At 38.0% G+C, this 19,590-nt stretch overlaps 1 protein-coding gene across 2 annotated transcripts in view; it reads right to left on the bottom strand.

The window, feature by feature from the left end:
• cica (capicua transcriptional repressor a) overlaps window positions 1-19,590 on the bottom strand; it is a 55,315-nt gene that overhangs the window by 23,676 nt on the left and 12,049 nt on the right. For both annotated transcript variants that reach the window (XM_023262134.3, XM_023262135.3), the window contains exons 4-9: window positions 10,376-10,507; window positions 8,548-8,701; window positions 3,300-3,399; window positions 2,967-3,149; window positions 1,497-1,623; window positions 361-527 (exon numbers count right to left, since the gene is read on the bottom strand). In XM_023262134.3, the coding sequence (XP_023117902.2) occupies window positions 361-527; window positions 1,497-1,623; window positions 2,967-3,149; window positions 3,300-3,399; window positions 8,548-8,701; window positions 10,376-10,507 (863 nt within the window). The remainder of the gene's footprint in view (window positions 1-360; window positions 528-1,496; window positions 1,624-2,966; window positions 3,150-3,299; window positions 3,400-8,547; window positions 8,702-10,375; window positions 10,508-19,590) is intronic.

The raw sequence follows: 19,590 nt of genomic DNA, 5'->3' as shown, positions 1-19,590 counted from the left end.
CAGTAAAGTTGTCATTACTGTTTTGTGACTGCTGGCATTGAATGTTTCATGCTGTCCAGAGATTAAGACAAAAAGAAGCAGCGAGTTAAATGCTCATAATGTCAGAATTTACTCAAAAAGTCAAAAATCTTAATTTTTTTTGCAAAACTACTGAGCTTTTTTTCAAATTTTTATGTTTTCCATTAACTTTACCAAATGTGATACTTCAAAAACACAAGAAATAGGCTCATCTGGGTGTTTTTTCTGCGATTACACCATTACGTTAGTAACCAGTCTGTGATCTGGATCAGTTTTCTTCAAAGCCTCAAATCCTCCCGAGTGTGTTTGCTGCCTCGGAGCTACAGATTAACAACCTCGTACCTTCTCCAGGTCTCTCTCCCTCTGCTCCAGGGTGTGCACGGCACTCTGGGAAAAGGCTCGGGGACGGGGGTGCTGCCCACCAAACAGACCCCCTCGACGCTCCGGTCCTCCCGGCCAGCCCGAACCGCCTCCCTTCCCCTCCAGCACCTGGGGCTCCGAATGGGCATCTGGAGAAGAAAGATAAAATATCGCAGTCTATCATTGTGGAGCAGATCAATAAAACAGCAGCACGCTAAGATGCTGGAGATATTTAAGCTTTTTGATGGTATTTAATATTTTAACCATCGGCGATATACCTGATATGATAAAAATCTGTAATACTTTAGTTTTATACCTAATTACTGCTAATTCTGTCTGATAAAAATCACATCTTTTTAATGCTGAAAGTATTTCAAGTCATGGTATGCTACAGATGTGGCTTTCATTCTAAAAGACATTTTGTACAGTGTCTTGGAAATGCAAATAATCAAAAATATAGTGAAATTCTCACAATAGTTCACTGTTAAAAACTGTAAAATCTGATGCTTTTTTTGGAGTCAAACACAAGAATGACAGGATTTTCAACACAGCAGTGTACAAAGCACTGTTTCAAGCAGCATCTTCATTTCGGCTGATAAGGTTATTGCTAACTTAACCGTGATGCCTTAAGATTGGCCAATTTTGCCCTTTTTTTGTATTTTGTGAAATTAATTTTCCTTGTTTTCATAAATATATATTTAACAGACAACACTTCGGCATACAATGCTCCTTTGAGTAAATGCTCCCAATGTATTTTTGCACAACTTGCGGTATTCTTTAGTCTTTATTTTTGGTATTTTAGTGCTACATGCATTTATAAATGTTAAACAGAATTCTTAATTCTAGCTTAGAAAGATTGAAGACTGAGCACTGCAATTTACAGTTTATACATATTAAAACAAGAAAATTTACAGGCAACCACAGGTAATGTTGATTACAGGTACAGCATGATATAAATAGAATATGATATTGGAAAATCTAGACATAGTTGTAAACAATAAACCTCATATTCTATTGTAAAGGACTACAATCAATTATATAGTAATTAACTGCTTCAGTAAATTGCCATTGTAATGCTGTGAAAAGATAATTGTACAGCAAATTTTAACACAGCATACCTATGCTTTCGGACATGCTCCTCTCTCGGGGCTCCTTCGGGGTCCCGCGGCCCTCCGATAAAGACTTCCTGCGGTCCTTGTTGCACCACTTCCAGTCTGGATGGGCTCTGAAATGGGCCTCCTTCACCTGCAGGAAGGTTGAAGCAGTTTCATTTCACTGCTCAGCCTTTTAATCACTAAATCACAGATTCACCAGCTGCTGCTGGTGAATCTGGATGTCTTAAGTGAAATGTTTTCATGAATTACGTTTAAAACAAATGCAGCTGAACCAAAGTGCTCTACAACTAAAAATTATAAAGCATAAGACATAAACACATAGACTACAGATAAACCTCACAGTAAAATGATGAAAAATAAGATACAACACAATAAAAAATGAAATCAGGGTGTCTAGCTCTACCTGGATTGAATACTAATTTGTATTTTTCCTAATAGTAATCAGATAATAACACAAAATAAACTCTGTGGATATAATTCCATGTCCTGATAAAAACTACATAAGTCTCAATATTTTATGTCACAGTTCGCCAAAAACACAAGAGTTCTGGCCAGTAGGCATTAAGCACCACAGGAGACTTTCTCATGGTGCCCCTTCACAAACAAAACTCCCACAATGCTGTCTGATTTAACAGAGCACAGAACAGCTGGTAGTCTGACTGACCACGTCCTCTGGTGGCTACAGTGCTAAACAGTAAGAGGCTCCCCCTGGTGGTGCAATCAGGTACTACAGCTGATCGACAATACATTTTCTGGTTGATATATTTTTAACAGGTTAAATTATTGACAGCAATTTAATCATTATTAATGAATCATTAACATTCCGAGCTCCAGAGTTCAGGAGCATCCATCCAAAGGCTTGATTGCCTCTATTTTTTGTCTAGATCTTCAAACTTGTTTTATGGCTCTGATCCAGGTTGTTATCTCCTGACTAGATCTTTGCTTGTGTTGGATCTACTCTCAGAAGTATGCCGGTTTGGATAAAAGTATCTGCTAAATGAACTTGTAGAATTGTAGAACATTTAAGATCATCTGGTTCCTCGGTGCACTAACTGGGGTATGAAAATGGAGTTCTGTCAAAAAAAAGGGAAATCTTCCTTAAAAATATGGTAAAGGCAGATCAAGTTTCTGCTGTAGCTGCCCAGAAGTTTGGAATAGCCTTTATCTCCCAATAAAACGTTTCTCCTACATTGACATGTTGAGGAAAAACTCAAGACAAACATGTTTTCAGTGGGTTTTGTAGCTTTTAATGGTCTTAATTGTTTAATATTTTCTAAAAAATGTATAATAGATTTTGATTTTACAAGTTGCTGTCCTGGTTTCCCTTGTCTTAGCATGTTGTAGGGATACTAGTGGCACATATTTTCTGTTGCACTGCTGGTCATCTCAGGTTGTTTCAAACGAGTTATATAAAAAAAATTTGATTTGATTTGATTTGATTTGAAATGTGAGAAAATATCAGCGTGTGTTTACTTGAAAGGCCAGGTCGTGGTACTGCTGCTTCTCATTGGGCCCCAGAGCGTACCACCACTCCCCCAGGATCTTGCTGACTGTCCGGTTGTCCTGGTTGGGATGTCGCTGGTGCACCAGGGCCCGGTGGCGTTTGCTGAAGATCATGAATGCATTCATGGGGCGGCGGATGTGGTCCTTCTCCCTCTAATTGGTTGGAGTTTGAAAGAAGAAAGAAGTTTCAGACATTATTGGTAAGCTAGTGGTGGTAATTACAAGTTTAACAAAGCAGCTTCCTCTGTTTTGCTGTATCTTTTTCCCTTTTCTACTGATTGCGTTTCTGAGCTGTGGACTGACCTTCCTGTCTCCGTCTTTGGGCAAAGCGCTGAGGGATTGTGTGCGTCTCTTGATGGGTCCAGTGGAAGGTACTGGATCGTTGGCCACTCCAGGGGAAAACCTACATTTACACAAGAAAGAAAAGTGAAACTCAGAGACCCGCAGAGAAGGGAAATCACGGGAGATTCCACAGTCAAAGTGACTTTTAGAGAAGCAATGTTGGCAAAGTGCTGTGGAGGATTTAGAGAGTAAATGTTGATGCACTCTGTAGAAGAATGTTGTTTGATCTAATTCTGTTTTTACAGTATTTCACGCTTTTGATGCTGGATGTGAAGGTTCCACGCAATCAGGCATTAGATACACAAAATCTTTTGCTTTATAAACCACAAAAACTTCATATTATACCAGTTATGTGCATTTTTTTTTATAAAACATAAAGCATAGCCCAGAGATCATAGCCAGTCAATCAGAACAATACTCTTCCTTTGTGTTACTTTCTACCTTTTCCCATTTTGTATCATTTTCAGTTCCAGTTTTCTTTATCTCTTCAGCCATCGTTAACACAGAGCATGCTAACTACTGAGTATTTACTCAGTTAATTCCACGGAAATGGCTGTTTCTACTACGACTAAATTGCATTCTTCCTGTGAGTCACTGAATTGCATCCAGGAAAAAGCAGACAGACATAGAGTAAATTAAAAAAGCAAATAAAGTCACAAACTGGGCTGAGTTTGAGTTACAGCAGTTGAAGAAAGAGAGCAGTAAAACACACATTAGTTTATATACAAGTATTATTTCAATAATAACACAATTTATGATAGTTATGACATTTGCATAAACAGATCATGAATAATCAGATGTAAATCAAGGTAGATGAAAAGAGAGAGAGGTTGTTTTGTGCAGTTTTGTGTAACGTAAACTACGGATTTTCCAAATGTGAGCAACAAAACAAAACTGTAGACTCATAAATTAGTGGGTTATACAGCATGGCTAAAGTTTTCGTGGCATGACTGGCAAGAAAACTGTTGTGAGCATATAAGTTACCACCATTACAGAAGAAGAGATTTAAGGGCAGCTGTAGTAGCGTTGATTAAACTCCCGTGTGGACAAACAACTGAACAGCTGCAGATAGTACAGAGGTGTTGCTGTTGTTATTTTACTATTTTCTAGTCTGCTTGGAGGACTCAGCGTCTGCATATTTCACGTATGCACACTACTGCCGAGTAAGGCTGAATAATTAGTAAAAATACTACATATATTACACACATTACCATTCAAAAGTTTGGGGTCACCCAGACAGTTTCATGCTTTCCATGAAAACTTTTTTTCATGTGCTAACATAATTGCACAAGGGTTTTCTAATCATCAATGAGCCTTTCAACACCATTAGCTAACACAATGTAGCATTAGAACACAGGAGTGATGGTTGCTGGAAATGTTCCTCTGTACCCCTATGGAGATATTCCATTAAAAATCAGCCATTTCCAGCTACAATAGTCATTTACCACATTAACAATGTCTAGACTGGATTTATGATTCATTTAATGTTATCTTCATTGAAAAACACTGCTTTTCTTTCAAAAATATGGACATTTCTTAGTGACCCCAAACTTTTGAACAGTAGCGTATTGTAAAAACACATATTACAAAATATTATAACATGATCAAAATTGTAATACTCCCAAGTATTGTATCCAAACTATAGGAACTGCATTTTTTCATGTAAAAGACATGACTGCCAAAACACAAAAAAGAAAGCAAGAGTCGGCTAACAGACCGGGAATGAATAGATAGGAAGAGGCTGATACAGAGAAAAGAAAAGCAAGGAAACAGAAATAATAAAATCTTGTTAAATGTGTCAACCTTATTCTCACTGATGTCATTAGTCTCCCCATTGAGATGTGTCCAAACTACAGGAACTGCAATTTACTGATTGCTGTTACTCATCGGTCAATCCCTGGTTGTAACAAACTATTTTAAATTAAGCATTGTGATGCTACAGAGATAGCACAGCCTACAAATATATGATAAAATGACAACATTCATGTTTAATACAGATGATATTTTCAAGTAAAATGAAGTGCCAAAATTATCCTTCAAACTAAATATGTGACTTACACTGTAATTGCAGTATCTGCCATAAAAATCAGAATATGATTTTGTTGTATATCGACATTAATGCTGAGCATATACGCTACTGCTCTTGTAGCATAGCGGACATGTTTACGCAAACATCTGCAAAGAAGTCCACACTCTTGTGCAAAAGTTACGTCACACATTGTAGCAGACCCTTTCCACAGAAAATGTACTTTTTGAACATATACAGCTCCACAGTGTTTTTTTTAAATACTGGAATTAAACAGTGTACGTCATGAACGAGCATTTCCACCTTAAAACTGCAGCGTACTGATGACAGTCTAAAAACACAGATTCAGACTTTCAGGGTTTCATTTGCAGCAACCCTAAAAAAAGTCCTGTCAGTTTGCACGATGGGACTTTCTGTGTCATTATTCTTCTTCAGAATTGGATTTTGGTTCAACCATGTATGGATGAATTATTCTGTAATGTACTTCTACAATGTTTGAGCAGAGTTGTAGGTGAGCTGGTGTGCTTGAGCTGCAACGAGTACCGAAGAGTGGATGGAACACGAGGCAGGGACTTCATAGATGTGCACATTGTAGAAAAAGTAATGGTGTTAAGTTGCATGTAAGCTATTTTAGGACAGGAAGGGGTTATTTATTGGAAGATAAAATTTCTAAACATGGAACTTTGAAACACAGAGATGAGTTTTTTGGGGTTAAGTCAGTGACTGGAAAGCACAACACCATTAAGTTGAATTCCATGATAAGGAGACAGTGCAAGCTATACTCCTGTCTGCTCAGAATCACTGGGACAACGGGAAGCTTTGCTGTTAAACTGAAGAGTTAAAGATAAAAACTTTAAAAAGCAACGTTTTTTTGAAATTGTGAGCAAGCAGACAAAAGGTCTAAACCTGCTAGTCAGAGATAATCGTCAGCGTCACACCATGGCTACAGAATTTAAATTTTTTTGGTTTTTAAAGATAAAGATAGACTGGACAAAAGAAGGCACACAGGACATCTGCATAGATAGTAGTTAAATCAACAGGAGCGACAAAAACAAAATATGGTGGCTGTGAGTTCAGTTGAGGTAAAATCACATGCGTTACTTGTGTTCGTGTTTCGAGGTGTAGGTGTGAACAAGTTCATGTCGGGGAATGTTTCAGTCTGTGGGGTAGTTAGAAACACAAAAAAGAAAGCAAGAGGCAGCTAACAGACTGGGAATGAAGAGAAAAGAAGATGATGATGCAGACAAAAGAAAAGCAGGGAACAGAAATAATAAAATCTTGTTAAATGTGTGCGGCTTTGTCTTCATTAATGCCATTAGTCTCTCCATTGAGATGCAGGCAGATAACAGGAGTAATCGCTGTAACATTGAGATACTGCTGATGCATTTCTTTTGGCGACGGCGGCCTTTGTGAGCCCAGTGACCCTGAAACATTCATAACCACACTACCAGCCAGACAGCCATGCAGCCTGTCTGAGTCACTCTGAAAGAGCAATAACCCAGCCAGATGCAGCGACGCAGCCTGACACCGAGAGGAATGAACAAGCACAGACTATACAACTGCTGCCAGACAAACACACTGATGCAGCTGACAGAAAAGTTGTTTGTTTCTTTTGAATGCTGCTGGCAAAGGTGGATTTCAGTGCACCTGTTCGGAGTGTAGCGTTGTCGAGTGTTTTAAAAGCGAGTGATTCAAACTACACTGACAAACTGCATCTAACATCATCTGCAGCTACTACCTGCTTTCTAATGACTCATACTGAGAGTCGCAGAGAGGAAACAAACACAGTGTATGAAGTGTTGTCTCAAAATGAGTTGACATCATTTAAATGGCGCACTTGTTTTGTTGTTTCTCCATTTTCAGGTCCATGAAGAGCAGATATTTTTATCCAAAACTGACACAGTGCATATAACTTTGGAAATAAACATTAAAACTTTGGAATAAAATATCCGGAGCAGCTAGTGATGGGACAAACAAGGAACAAATCAGGAATAAATATTAATCTACATTAGCAAAGACTGGTTGAGTCACTTTCCACTTTAACCTGTTGTTGGGTTCAAAAGGCGTGTTATCATTTTTTTTTTATCTGCCAAAATAACACCATTAGTCAGAGCCAGAAACTGTAAAAACAGAAAGACTCATTCGATTTTTAGGTTTCTGACAGTCCAACTCACCTGTGGCACCAAATCCAAGCTTCAAATGGCAATATTTTAAAATCACTTTATTATATGTGTGATTTAAAAATCTGCCTAACATTAACTGTGTGTACTAACTAGATTCTGTGAAAAACAAAAAATTCTAAGCTCCTTGTCGCAAACGTGAAGCCATTAGTGATTCAGCTGTGACCAACAATCACATTACAAAAAATCAGGGAGTTATCAGCAGAACTGCAGGCTGTGTTTCCACAGAGGAGAGAGGAGACGTACGGAAACATATTAAAAAGTAAAAAAAATCTGCATGAAAATATCTGTAAAATGTAAACAGTGAAATATCTATAGTATGTAGAGTCACAATTTTTCCTACTATGTTAGTAACACCTGTGGGCACTTCGAAAAATGCTGTATATGTTGATTCCATGTTATTTATAGTTAGTTATTTTATAGTTTTTGTAAAATAAATAATCAAATAATTTTAACTTTTTCCTTTTTTACTGACTCATGGCATTATAATTATATTACACTGCACAAATGACATATGTGACTTCTCTCTACTTCTAGCTGTGGCTGTACTGTTTCCATAGAGGTGCAGGACTTTATGTTGCGGTGAAAAATGAGCCCGCAGTGACTAAAAATGCGGCGGGAGCAAAAGAACGCCCAGAAACTGCTTGCGGTTCAGACAGTTAGTAAGTCAGTGAGTCCATAGGTGAACAGCAGACAAGAAATTTCTGCACCTGCATGTAAACAAGACCTCAACTGGATCAACAGTTGCTCTCTGGCTGTTGCTTGTGTCTGACTGGAGGACTGGCCTCGTTTCACAATGTGGTCAGTGCACCACAGCGCTATGTTACACTTGGATTTAAATTAAACCTTTTGTTTCTTGTGCTTCTTCAGCTTCGTGTCTTGATTCTGTTTGCAACCCGAAGCCACTGCCAGACTTTGACAACACAACATGCATCGCTGAGCACTGCGCTATGTTATTCTTAAAAATCAATGCCTGGAAATTAAATGTGTAGCAGCCACTTACGGGTCATCAGTGTCGCTCTCCGTCTCGCTGTCGGCCCCGCCCCTGTCTGCAGGAGGATTGTCATTGGTCGGGGGAGGGCATGACGGCGAGCCCCTCTCCAGGTCTGGAGGACCCGTCCGGCCGTCGCTCACCAGGGCCACAGCACAGCGAGGCTCTGACAAATGAAAAGGCCGTTTACGTGGCGGTTAGTGAGGAGCTTTATGCAACTAAGTGCCATAACGGTGCCATATGTGTAAACACTGGGCCGCCCTGAACGCAGCTTGTTGAAGGAGGGAGTTCTGGCCGACTGACCGGGAGACGGGACAAGTTCTGACTGCATCTACGTTATAATCAACTGCAGCAGTGACAAATAGACCTCATGCAAGCTGAGCACAAAGGCGCATAGAAAGAAGCTGCTCCCTCGAGGGCTGATGTATAAAAATTGTGCATTACATAAGCTTTTTGTCATTAAATGTAGTCATTACAAGCCTCAGCTGACACAGAAGTTTTGTTGCAGCATTTAGTAAGCTTGCTTCCTTTTACTAGAGGACTATTACTTATTTAGCACACAGTCTTTGTAGCATTTATTCAGATGGAAAAATGCATAATAAATTTGTTTACGTCACATGCACATATGTCATTAAATGGCAAGAAAAGGGTTTAGGTTGTCAATAAGTCTTATCCAGAGAGTAAATAGTATAGAACTGAAATCATTAATTAACTAAAAGAAAATCACTCACCAGTTGTTTAGATGATTGATTGAGGTTTTTAGTCATTTTAGAAGAAAACATTGCAACATTTTGCAGGTTACATGTTTATGTAATATCTTGCCCATTAGAATACCATTGTGTTTTGGATTGCTGGTCAGAAAAGAGATTTCAAAGATCCTTCTGCTGAAAATCATGTTTTTTACCTTGTTGACATGCTCATATAGTGTTTTCTATTTGCTGGAAGTCATATAATAAAGTAAATAAGAAATCAACATCATGACTGAGAATTTCTGCATTGAAGCTGCTGTCTACTAAGGACAGTTTCAGAAACACAGATTGAGATTTCTGGGAAAATTAAACAAGGAACAAATCTTTTCTGCATCACTATTTTTCAGAATCAGTTTCTGGTTCACATTACTCCAAAACCGTGGTTGCGGTTTCACAGCATTTGAGCAGAGTTTAAGGTGAGCTGGTTTAATCAGAAGCAGTGGAGAGGTACAGCAACGGTGTAGAGTTAAATCCAAGTCATTTCTAGGCATGAAGGGATTATTTTCATGGAAAAACTTCTAAATATGCAACTTTAAAACACAGAGGTGAGCTTTAGGGGTTCAATCAATGGACAGAGAGGGAATTTAAGATGTGATCTTGGAATTTTTCACTATTTGTTAACATTTTAAACACGAAACAACAATTTAGTGCAGGTCTTACACAGTCCACAGCTAAAAAAGACAACTTAAAAGAGCTACAATAACGTCCCACGAAGCTCTACTGAAAAGAAAATTTGGTCTTCAAATGACATTACTCACTGTTCCCACCAGATGCAAAATTAGTCTATGAATAAATTTTGACAAAATAAATAGTGTTATCGGCTGCGTTACTGGGATAATGTTGGTGTGAACACCAACTGTGGTGATTTGCAATTCTGTTGCAACTGTTTAGGGAAACACTGACTTGGCTGCTGGTTTGAACTTGAGTGTTTTGGCAGTCGTTATTTGAGAACACAGTCTTGCATACTGTTTTCTGATACCATTGTTTTAATGTGGGTTTAAATATATATATCAAAGAGATAAATGTGTTTTTCTCATGGACATAAATTCATGACATCCCGCTGAGAGAAAAGCAGCAGGGTCACTTTCTACCTTTGCTCTGATTGACAAGCTGCTGGCCATCGACAGGCTGGGCAGCCGCTCCTGATTGGCTGGGCTCCAGGAAAGGGACGAGCGAATGCCAAGGGAACACTGGCACCGACCGAGGCTCCACGTTGGTCCAAACTGTGGGAAGGCAAGAGAGAGAGGGAGAGAGAAAAGTGAAATGTCATCATGTTTATCCATCTGAGTATCGTGGACTGTAGACAGAAGGTAGCACTCTGCCCTCTGGCAGCATGTGAAGTCCTGTGTGACCGTCAGCCAGCGATGAGCTCAAGCGCTACTAAAACTACACTTTCATAGAAACTGCCTGAGTCTGAAGACCATGAATGGAGTTGTGTATTCAGTCGACTGTCCTGCACCCCCCCTCCTCCAGCACACAGACGTACAGACCTACCCTCAGGATAATGAGAGTTGAGGGGTCATGTGGTATGTGATGTGATGAGGGAACCTGTTATTTTATCCACAGAGATTCCAGACTACTCGCTGTCTAGACTGCTGCCACGCTGCTGCCGAGCTGCAGACTGTGAACTCTGTGCAGTGGGAACTATTTCAAGCCAAGAAAGACTACAAAGAGTTTCTTTGGAGCACAAGGAAACTTAGTACACAAACCTCTATTACCTGCTTAGGAGTGATAAGGTTACAAGTAACAGCACAACATTCTTAATACTTTCCATATACAAATATATACCACAATATGCATGCAATACCACATTGAAAACTATTTAATCCTCTGAACCCAAGACATGTTATCATATAATAGCCAAAATGACACCATTTATCAGAGATAATCTTCAAATTTTCAACTTTTCAATAGTCCTTGAACTCCACTGGAAAAAATAACCACATCTTAGCTGGGAATTGTGATGTTTGCTTTATATATTTCTTTAAAAAATTGTCAAAATAAACCACTTGCATCAGATTTTAACAGAAACAGAAAATCCTGTGCTCCTTGGCAAAACTAAAAAATGATGGTCAAATTATACCATTTATCTGAGTCAGACGCTGTAAATACAGAAAGAACCATCAGATTTTCAACTTTCTGGGTGTCCCTGAAGTTATCATGTGTGACTTTTTATTTGGAAAGTGAATCAGATCCAAGCTTAAAATCCGGATATTTCACCAAATCACTTAATTCTACATGACTCCTTTTAAAAAATCTTGAAAAATGATTTGTTTGCTCTAACCAGATTCTGTAACACATAATTCTGCACTTCATAATGCAATTTAAAAGCCATTAGTGTCTCAGCCATGAGTCACTGATGGTCACATGACAAAAAAAAAAATCTGAGACTATTCGGATGAACTGCAGGCTGTGTTTATACAAAACAGAGAGGAGACGACGAGAGAAAAATAAAAAAAAATACTTGATTAATTATGCAGCATGGCTCAAAAAACAGCAAAAAGAGGAGCAAGTTGCTGAAAGACACATTCAGCATGGTGAAACATCTTTCTAGATTTGATGTGCTGAGTAGTGTGAAAATGCAAACCATTAATTATCTATAGCATGTGGAGCCGCCATTTTTTTCCAGTGCTGGTAACACCTGTCGACACTTGTAAGTATGTCGTACCTGTTGATTCTAGGTTCTTTCAGTTTTGTAGAACAGCCAATTAAAGAAACTCAACTTTTGTTTTATTTTTCTTTTTTATGATTTACAGTATATAACTTTATTATACTAAACAGAAGACATTTTTAGTTCTGTCTCCTTCTTCATGGTTGTTCTGTTTCCATAGAGGTGCAAGACTTTACATCGAGGTGAAAAATGAGCCTACATTCAGTAAAAATGTGACAGGACCAAAGGAAAAAACAGAACACCGAGAAAATTAGAGTTAACTAGTCTAAACTGCATTTTAGACCAGAATAAACTCAATGTATTTCCAGTATTTCTCTAGACGGCAGTGTCGGTCTGTTGGTATAGTCAAAAATATCTCAGCAACAATGGATAGCCTGCCATGAAATTTTCAAGATCTCAAGAGAATGAATCCTGACTGTGATAATTTTCTGACTATAGCTTTTCATTTATTGCCACCAAAATGTAATTTGTCCAATGTTTGGTTCATGACTAACCCTGGGAAACCAGTGAAATCCATCTGTTAGCATCACAGAGGCAACAACAATCTCTAAAAACAGTTGGAATATTTGCTAAAGCACATCATTACAAAGCTGAAAACACTGTAGTTTTATAAACCAATAAAAAACTGACATTTTAGAGATTAATTATTTTCACAGGAGAGCAACAACACGTGAAACAAAACATTAAAACAACTAATTTCCTTGATTTGTAATCAAATATTCCTTTTCATACAATACACTGAAAACCTCCTACTGGTCGAGTACTACTGCTAATACTACAGCATGATAACTTCCGCTACCACTAGTACTTTTACAAACACCACTAGTGACACAAACAACCACAACTAGGACTGCTAATGGCCTTGCTATGTTTTAGATCAGTGTGTTTTTTTCAGCAGCAGCAGCTCATTCTGTGTCTAACTGTGCTGTATATTTATATAATAAAGATTTCACTCTCAGTAGACTGAGCTATAAACAGTTTCACCCCCGACTCCTCCCTGACTGCAGTCCTCCACACACAGGTCTGCATTGGCAGCGAACTCTGCAGTGCTCAAAAGTCCAGTTTCCGTTCCCATTAATAATTTTATAATAAACTATTAACACGGTCTATATATAGCCAATCATTTGCCAGCTGTGGCTCATCTAAAATGGAGATCCAGATCCTGCCGAGCTTGACAACCGGGAAAATGCAAATACGTCCTGAGAGTTGTGTAGTTGCTGTTGATTACATGCGCTGCTCAATGACACTTTTAAATGCTGATGCTGAAGTCACATGGTTATTATCACTGCACTTTGTACTTCTTACTACTTACTGGCAGCTTATACCGCTGTTTGCATGAGGAACTTTGGCTGAGGAAGTGAAGCTTATTCAAATGCTTTACACACCAGAAGTTGCTTTGGTAACGTGGGCAATGCCAGGGACAGTACTGCTGACATAGGTTATCATAAAAAAAAATTGACATATCGTGCTGCTTTCCTCCTTGCGTGGCCACGAGCAGGTCGGACATCAAATCCAGCTTCACTGCAACGGCTCTTAAAATTGTAGGAAACTGAGCCAAGGGCAAATAAGCAGCAAAGAATTTCTAAAGCAGAGTTAAAACACAGCGTTGACAAACACAGCGACCGTTTATATGTTTTATCCCTCTGAATCAACCAGTGAGTTTAACAGGCATGTTATATAAAAAATATTGCCAAAATGAAGAAATTTATCAGAGCAACAAAGTGTAAAAACAGACAGAATTGTGAATGTGTGACATAGAGTTCTGTTTGGAAATTTAGCAACATCTAAGCTGAAAAATCACTTCAGCCCTCATGTCTCATTTAAAAATCTGCGAAAAATAAACCATATACGCTGGAATATCACAATCGACAAACCTTGAGTGACTCAGTTTTGGCCAACAGTCATATGACAAAAATTCAGAGGCTGTTCAGCTGAACTTGATTGCATTTAAATAAAGCAGAGAGGAGACAAGTCTAAAAACAAATTAAACATCAAAATACTAAAATATCTATTGCATGCAGAGCTACCATTTTTCTAGTATTGAAAACACCTGTAGGCATTTGTTTATTCATTTCATTTTTTTCCCATTTTTGTAAAATACATAAGAAATTCCACTTCTGTTTCTTCTTTTTCTTATGATTTATGGAATTACAGCTGCCCAAAAGACATTTCTGAGTTCTCTCTCCTTCTTTTCATGGTTGTTCTTTTTCCATAGAGGTGAGGCGCTTAATACTGCAGAGAAAAATGAGCCCACAGTGAGGCAAAATGTGTCAGGAGCAAAGAAACGCCCCAGAAATTGCTTGTGGTTAAGAGGCTAAAATATACAACATAAACAATTTAACCACATACATCTTAGATTTACAATTGAAGCTTTGGAGCCAAGATAAAGGATAAAATCCAATTTACAGAGATCTATGGTTAAAGAAATCAATGGTCACTGTTTTTAAATGATGTCAGACCCAGTTGGACATTTCTGTACTGCATTTTAATGTTACTAATCTGTCGACTTTCAATAATTGTGGACTTTGAGACAAAGAATTGTGGTAAGAAATGAATCAAAATGACCATAGAAACTTTCAAAATGATTACTATTACATTATGTTATTCTATTAATATACACAGTGATACTGATGTGAGTACAAAAAGCTACTCAAATGGCTATATTAGATAAAAATGAATTATAGGGAATGATCCAGGTGCTTGATTTAAAGGATTTGAATCAAACCTAAACGCTGTCTCAGAAACAGAATCAGAAACAGATGTAAAAGTTAAAAATACCTAGTACAACCACTACACACCAAAGAGCACATTAATCAAGAAAATAAAGACATGACTCTGGCAGAAACAGACTGTTTTCAGCTGATGATAATTAATGACAGTTTGAACAGTAAGTCAAATAAGAAGCACAAGAGGAAACGTTTAGAATATCATTACTGCATTAACGCTGTCCTATATTATTTAAACAGGGAAGACGCATGAGAGTGAGAATGCGAGCCAGTAGAAGTGCAAATTCAACACTCCTCGCTGTTCCCACCCACAGTTGTGGTCAAACTACACCTAATTCATATATGCTCTGCCAAACTCTGCATCAACTGAGCATCTCTGCAGAAGCATTCAAATGAAATTAAAACTGAACCTGCAACAGGATACATTTCAACACTTTTATCTTATATTTTTCTCACTGTCTAATGCAATCCCGTGGGAACACAAAAAACAATCCAGCAGGTGTTTCATTTACTAAGTTTAAGTATAATTTGCTGAAACCTCAGTGTCCCACTGTTTTAGGAAATTACTAAGTCTTCGTAAAAAGTGGAACAATTTATCGAGAAACTGTTTTTAAAAATGTGCTTCAGAGGGAACAAATGGGCCGGAGGCTGAGGGCCTCAGAGTGGACGGATTAACTGAAGCCCAAATACTGCCGGCAGCTTTGAAAGGGATTTATCTTTAAAAAATAGCCAAAATCACAGCGTTTATCATAGAAAGAAACTGTGAAAAGAGAAACTTTTCCACATTCCTCTTGAATTAGTCATTTGTAACACGTCATTCTGTCTCAAAGTTTAACCAAAACCAAGCTTGAAATTGTGATATTTCATCGAAATCACTTAATTCTACATTTCTCAATTAAAAATTTACCAAAAATAAACAAAATATTTTGCACTCCTCGGCATGAACATGACAAAATTTGGAGATTATTTAGCTGAACTGCAGGCTGTGTTCAATTTGGAAACAGATTAAAAATGTTATTAGCAAAATATCTACAGCATGCATCACTAATTCCAGATTTTCTCCAATTTTGCTGGAGTTACATACCTAAAAACCACTGCCAAAATTGCACCATGAATTTGAGAAAGAAACTGTAAAAACAGAAAGAAACATCAGATTTTAAACTTCTCAGTAGTCCTTGAACTAATACTAATATGTGACACGTCGTTCTGTTGGAAAACTCAACTGAATCTAAACTTCAAATCACAACATTTCATCAAAATTCCTTTATTCTGCATGCCTCATTTGAAAATTTGCCAAAATTAAACTGTTTGCACCAGCTGGATTGCGTGATATACAAAAAATTCTACATTCATCAACGCAGCCATGAAGCCATTAGGGACTCAGCTGCAACAAACAATCGCATGACAAAAATTCTGAGACTCTTCAGCTGAACTGCAGGCCATGCCTACACTGAGCAGAAAGTATCAAAACAAATTAAAACTGTAATTAGCAAAACATTTGCAGCATGCATCACTAATTTCAGATTTTTTTTTCCAATTTTGATAAAGTTATATATCTAAAAAACATCGGCAAAATTGCCCCATGTATTTGAGAAAGAAACTGTAAAAACTGAAAGAAACATCAGATTTCAAAAGTCTCAATGGTCCTTGAACTAATACGTGTCGTTCTGTTGGAAAACTCAACCAAATCTAAACTTCAAACCACAACTTTTCATCAAAATTCCTTTTTTCTACATGTTGCATTAAAAAATTCACCAAAAATAAACTGTTTGCACCAACCATTAGGGAGTCAGCTGCAATCAACAATCACATGACAAAACTTCAGAGACTTTTCAGCTGAACTGCAGGCCTGCTTACACTGAGCAGATAGGAGACATGTATGAGATCAAATTAAAAGCTATGCAGTAAAATAACTATACCAGCATGTGGAGCTCACTTTTTTTTCCAGTATTGCAACCATCTGGAGGCATTTGGGAAAATGTTGAACATGCTGATTCCAGTTTTTTTCAATTTTCTGTAAAATAAATAATCAAAGAAATTCAACTTTTGTTTTTCTTTTTTAGGATTGAAGGTTTTTATAACTGCGACATACTGCACAGAAGACATTTATGAGTTCTCTCTGCTTCTAGTCATGGTTGTTCTGTTTCCAAAGAGGTGCAGGACTTCATACTGTAGTGAAAAATGAGGCCGCAGTGAGTGAAAATGTGTGTTTATTGAGGAGGCTACATAAACTGACTTGAGATGCTTCAGATTTCTAAAGGGCCTGCTGACACCCTGAGACATGAATAATCCAGCAAAGCAACGACAGTGGTGAGTTGTGAAAAATATCTGAGACACAAGCGGCGCTCAGATTTCCATCAGTCTCTACTGGTTTACTTGAAGCGTTGACAGTGAGGCCTGGCGAAACGCTGCACTGATGAAGAAACACACCTGACAGGCTGAACAGCTGTCTTCATGCTTTAAGGTGGGAAAACTCGGTTACACAACTGTACACATCCTCCTGACACATTACTACCACTACAGCATTCACCCACTAGTCTGTCCTGTGGCTGTAGAAGCAATAAAACATCTCATGAGCTGTGCAACAAGACAGGACTTATCCCTTCTTCTTGGAGGCTGCAGATGTACTCAAAGAGAGCAGTAATGAAACTTGCGATGCTAATGCAGCTGCATTGAGCTGGGCTATATTTAGGAGAGATCTCAGCCGTGGGGCCTGCGCTGCCTCTGTTTGTTTCTGGGCCCGCAATGGCTCTAGGTGTTTTTAAAAATGTATGGCAGAGGAAACATTACGCTACAGAGGCAGGTGGCTGTTAGCAGCAGTGCGAGGGATGTGAGAGGGAAAGGAATAGAAAGAAAAGAAAAAAAAAAAGAAGCATCGCACACCGGTAATCAGCTCAGGCCTGAACGCTTTACTGCACTAATTCTACCGATGGAAACAGTGTATCCATGACAACACGCCAGCAATATGATTACTCCTTCTTGTGCTGAGAGCAATGAAACACATTCACATCACGCCGGACCTGCCCTTAATGCCCCGTCTGAGGCTGTTGATTGTCTGAAACGCCAACATGAGTGTGTGTGTGTGTGTGTGTGTGTGTGTGTGTGTGTGTGTGTGTGTGTGTGTGTGTGTGTGTGTGTGGAGGAGGTGTGAATGTCCTTGTTGCACTCCCGCTCTTAGTCCTGCATGTCTAGACATGTCAATATTCTCGCCCTTTTAGAGTTTCAGTGAAACACCCCTTATCTGTCTCACGCACACATGCATGCATACACACATGTTAAAAAAAAGGCGACACCCTCTGCACAGTTGCACACAAGCTCTCTCAATAACTCTACGCACACTGAGTCACAAATTACACACAGTGAGCAGCAGGTCTGGGTGGTTGCCTGAGAGACTGATTTATCAAAGCTTTTGATATTCACACCTTAGAAAAAAATGTTAAAGTCATCTTTATCATCTGAACCAAGTCAAGGTGCTGTGATTTAATCACAGAGGAGGTGATGAAATATTAAAATTAGGACAAAATCTGCTACTTTTGCCACTTCTCTTCTGGTTTTATACTAACCTGCAACGTTGCTGTATTTCCTGAATGTACATGTGACACAAAAATACACTGTTATGTGTATTATATATATACAAAATCAACGGTGAAACCAAACAGCCTGAAAACTGCCAATAGAAAATCCTGTCACACTTTCAGTTTTCAGGTTTTGAAAGTACTGCATCAATATGAGAAATCATGCATTTTAAATGGAAACCATCTTCGTTATTCATAGATTCAAAGTAGCGTTTCTGCCCGTACTGTAAAAAAAAAAAAAGAAAAAAAATCACAAAGTTGGCATGGAAACAAGCACACAGTATATGTGAACCCAATCACCTCCATTTCTCAGTGGCCAGTTTTCTTGCAGCCCATCACCTGACTGGAACAATTTACATAAACTGGTCTGAAGCTTCTGATGGAAAGGCCATTTTAAATTTTACTTACAGTCATATTTTCGAATATGACTGCCAACACTATAAAGTAACATCTTAATAGTGCAATCTTCCAAAATGTTAACCGTACAACTATATTTTTTACTTTCTGTCAAAGCAGCGCTTTAAATATCTATGTCTTATTCAATCTTTAATAAGAATGTAATGATATATACAAATTTTGTAGTGAATAAAAGAAGCAACACAAGATGGATGGTTTCTAAACTCTACCAGAAACATTAGTCCATTTAAACTTAATTTAAACTCAGAGGTAAGAAAATAAAAAATGTAGGCACAAAAATAAGAAGCATGGATAATAGCTATAAAAAATGTAATGGTAAAGTTAATTAAATATTAAAAAGAATCATTTGAACATTTAAATTTAAAACATAATGCAACAAAAACAATAACAACTGAAAGTAAAATACAATTAAATTAAAAACTTGAACTATCTTAAGGACAAAAATTAGTCAAACTTTCAATTGTTCTGCAGGTTATTGCAGATTGCAGGAGCACAGTGAGAAATATTTGATTTTCCAAGTTCTGTAAAAACAGCCAGCACATGCAATGTGATGCAATAATTTGCTTGGAAAGGGCCCATATTTAAATACAGTTATGAGGTAATGTAACAGGGTTAAAAAAACAACAACAACAGGAGCCTTATAAATAAATAAACGAATGAATGAATAAATAAATAAACAAAAAGTCTTTATCACTTACAGACCTCAGCATACAGCTCAAAATTACAAGTATTATACCTATCACAGTGATCAATCTTAATGCAGAATGATAAATACTGTGCAAAGGCTTGAGTCACATGTATTAATTGTCACGACAATCTAATACTAATTAAAAAGGAAGAAACTGTTTCAGTAATGCTACAGATGATCCCCCAAATCCAACAAACTGCTCTGGAACAGCCGAACTGGAAAACATGCA

The sequence above is a fragment of the Amphiprion ocellaris genome, chromosome 15 (assembly GCF_022539595.1).
Source record: "Amphiprion ocellaris isolate individual 3 ecotype Okinawa chromosome 15, ASM2253959v1, whole genome shotgun sequence".
NCBI lineage: Eukaryota > Metazoa > Chordata > Actinopteri > Pomacentridae > Amphiprion > Amphiprion ocellaris.
This window is presented reverse-complemented; position numbering and strand designations above follow the sequence as displayed.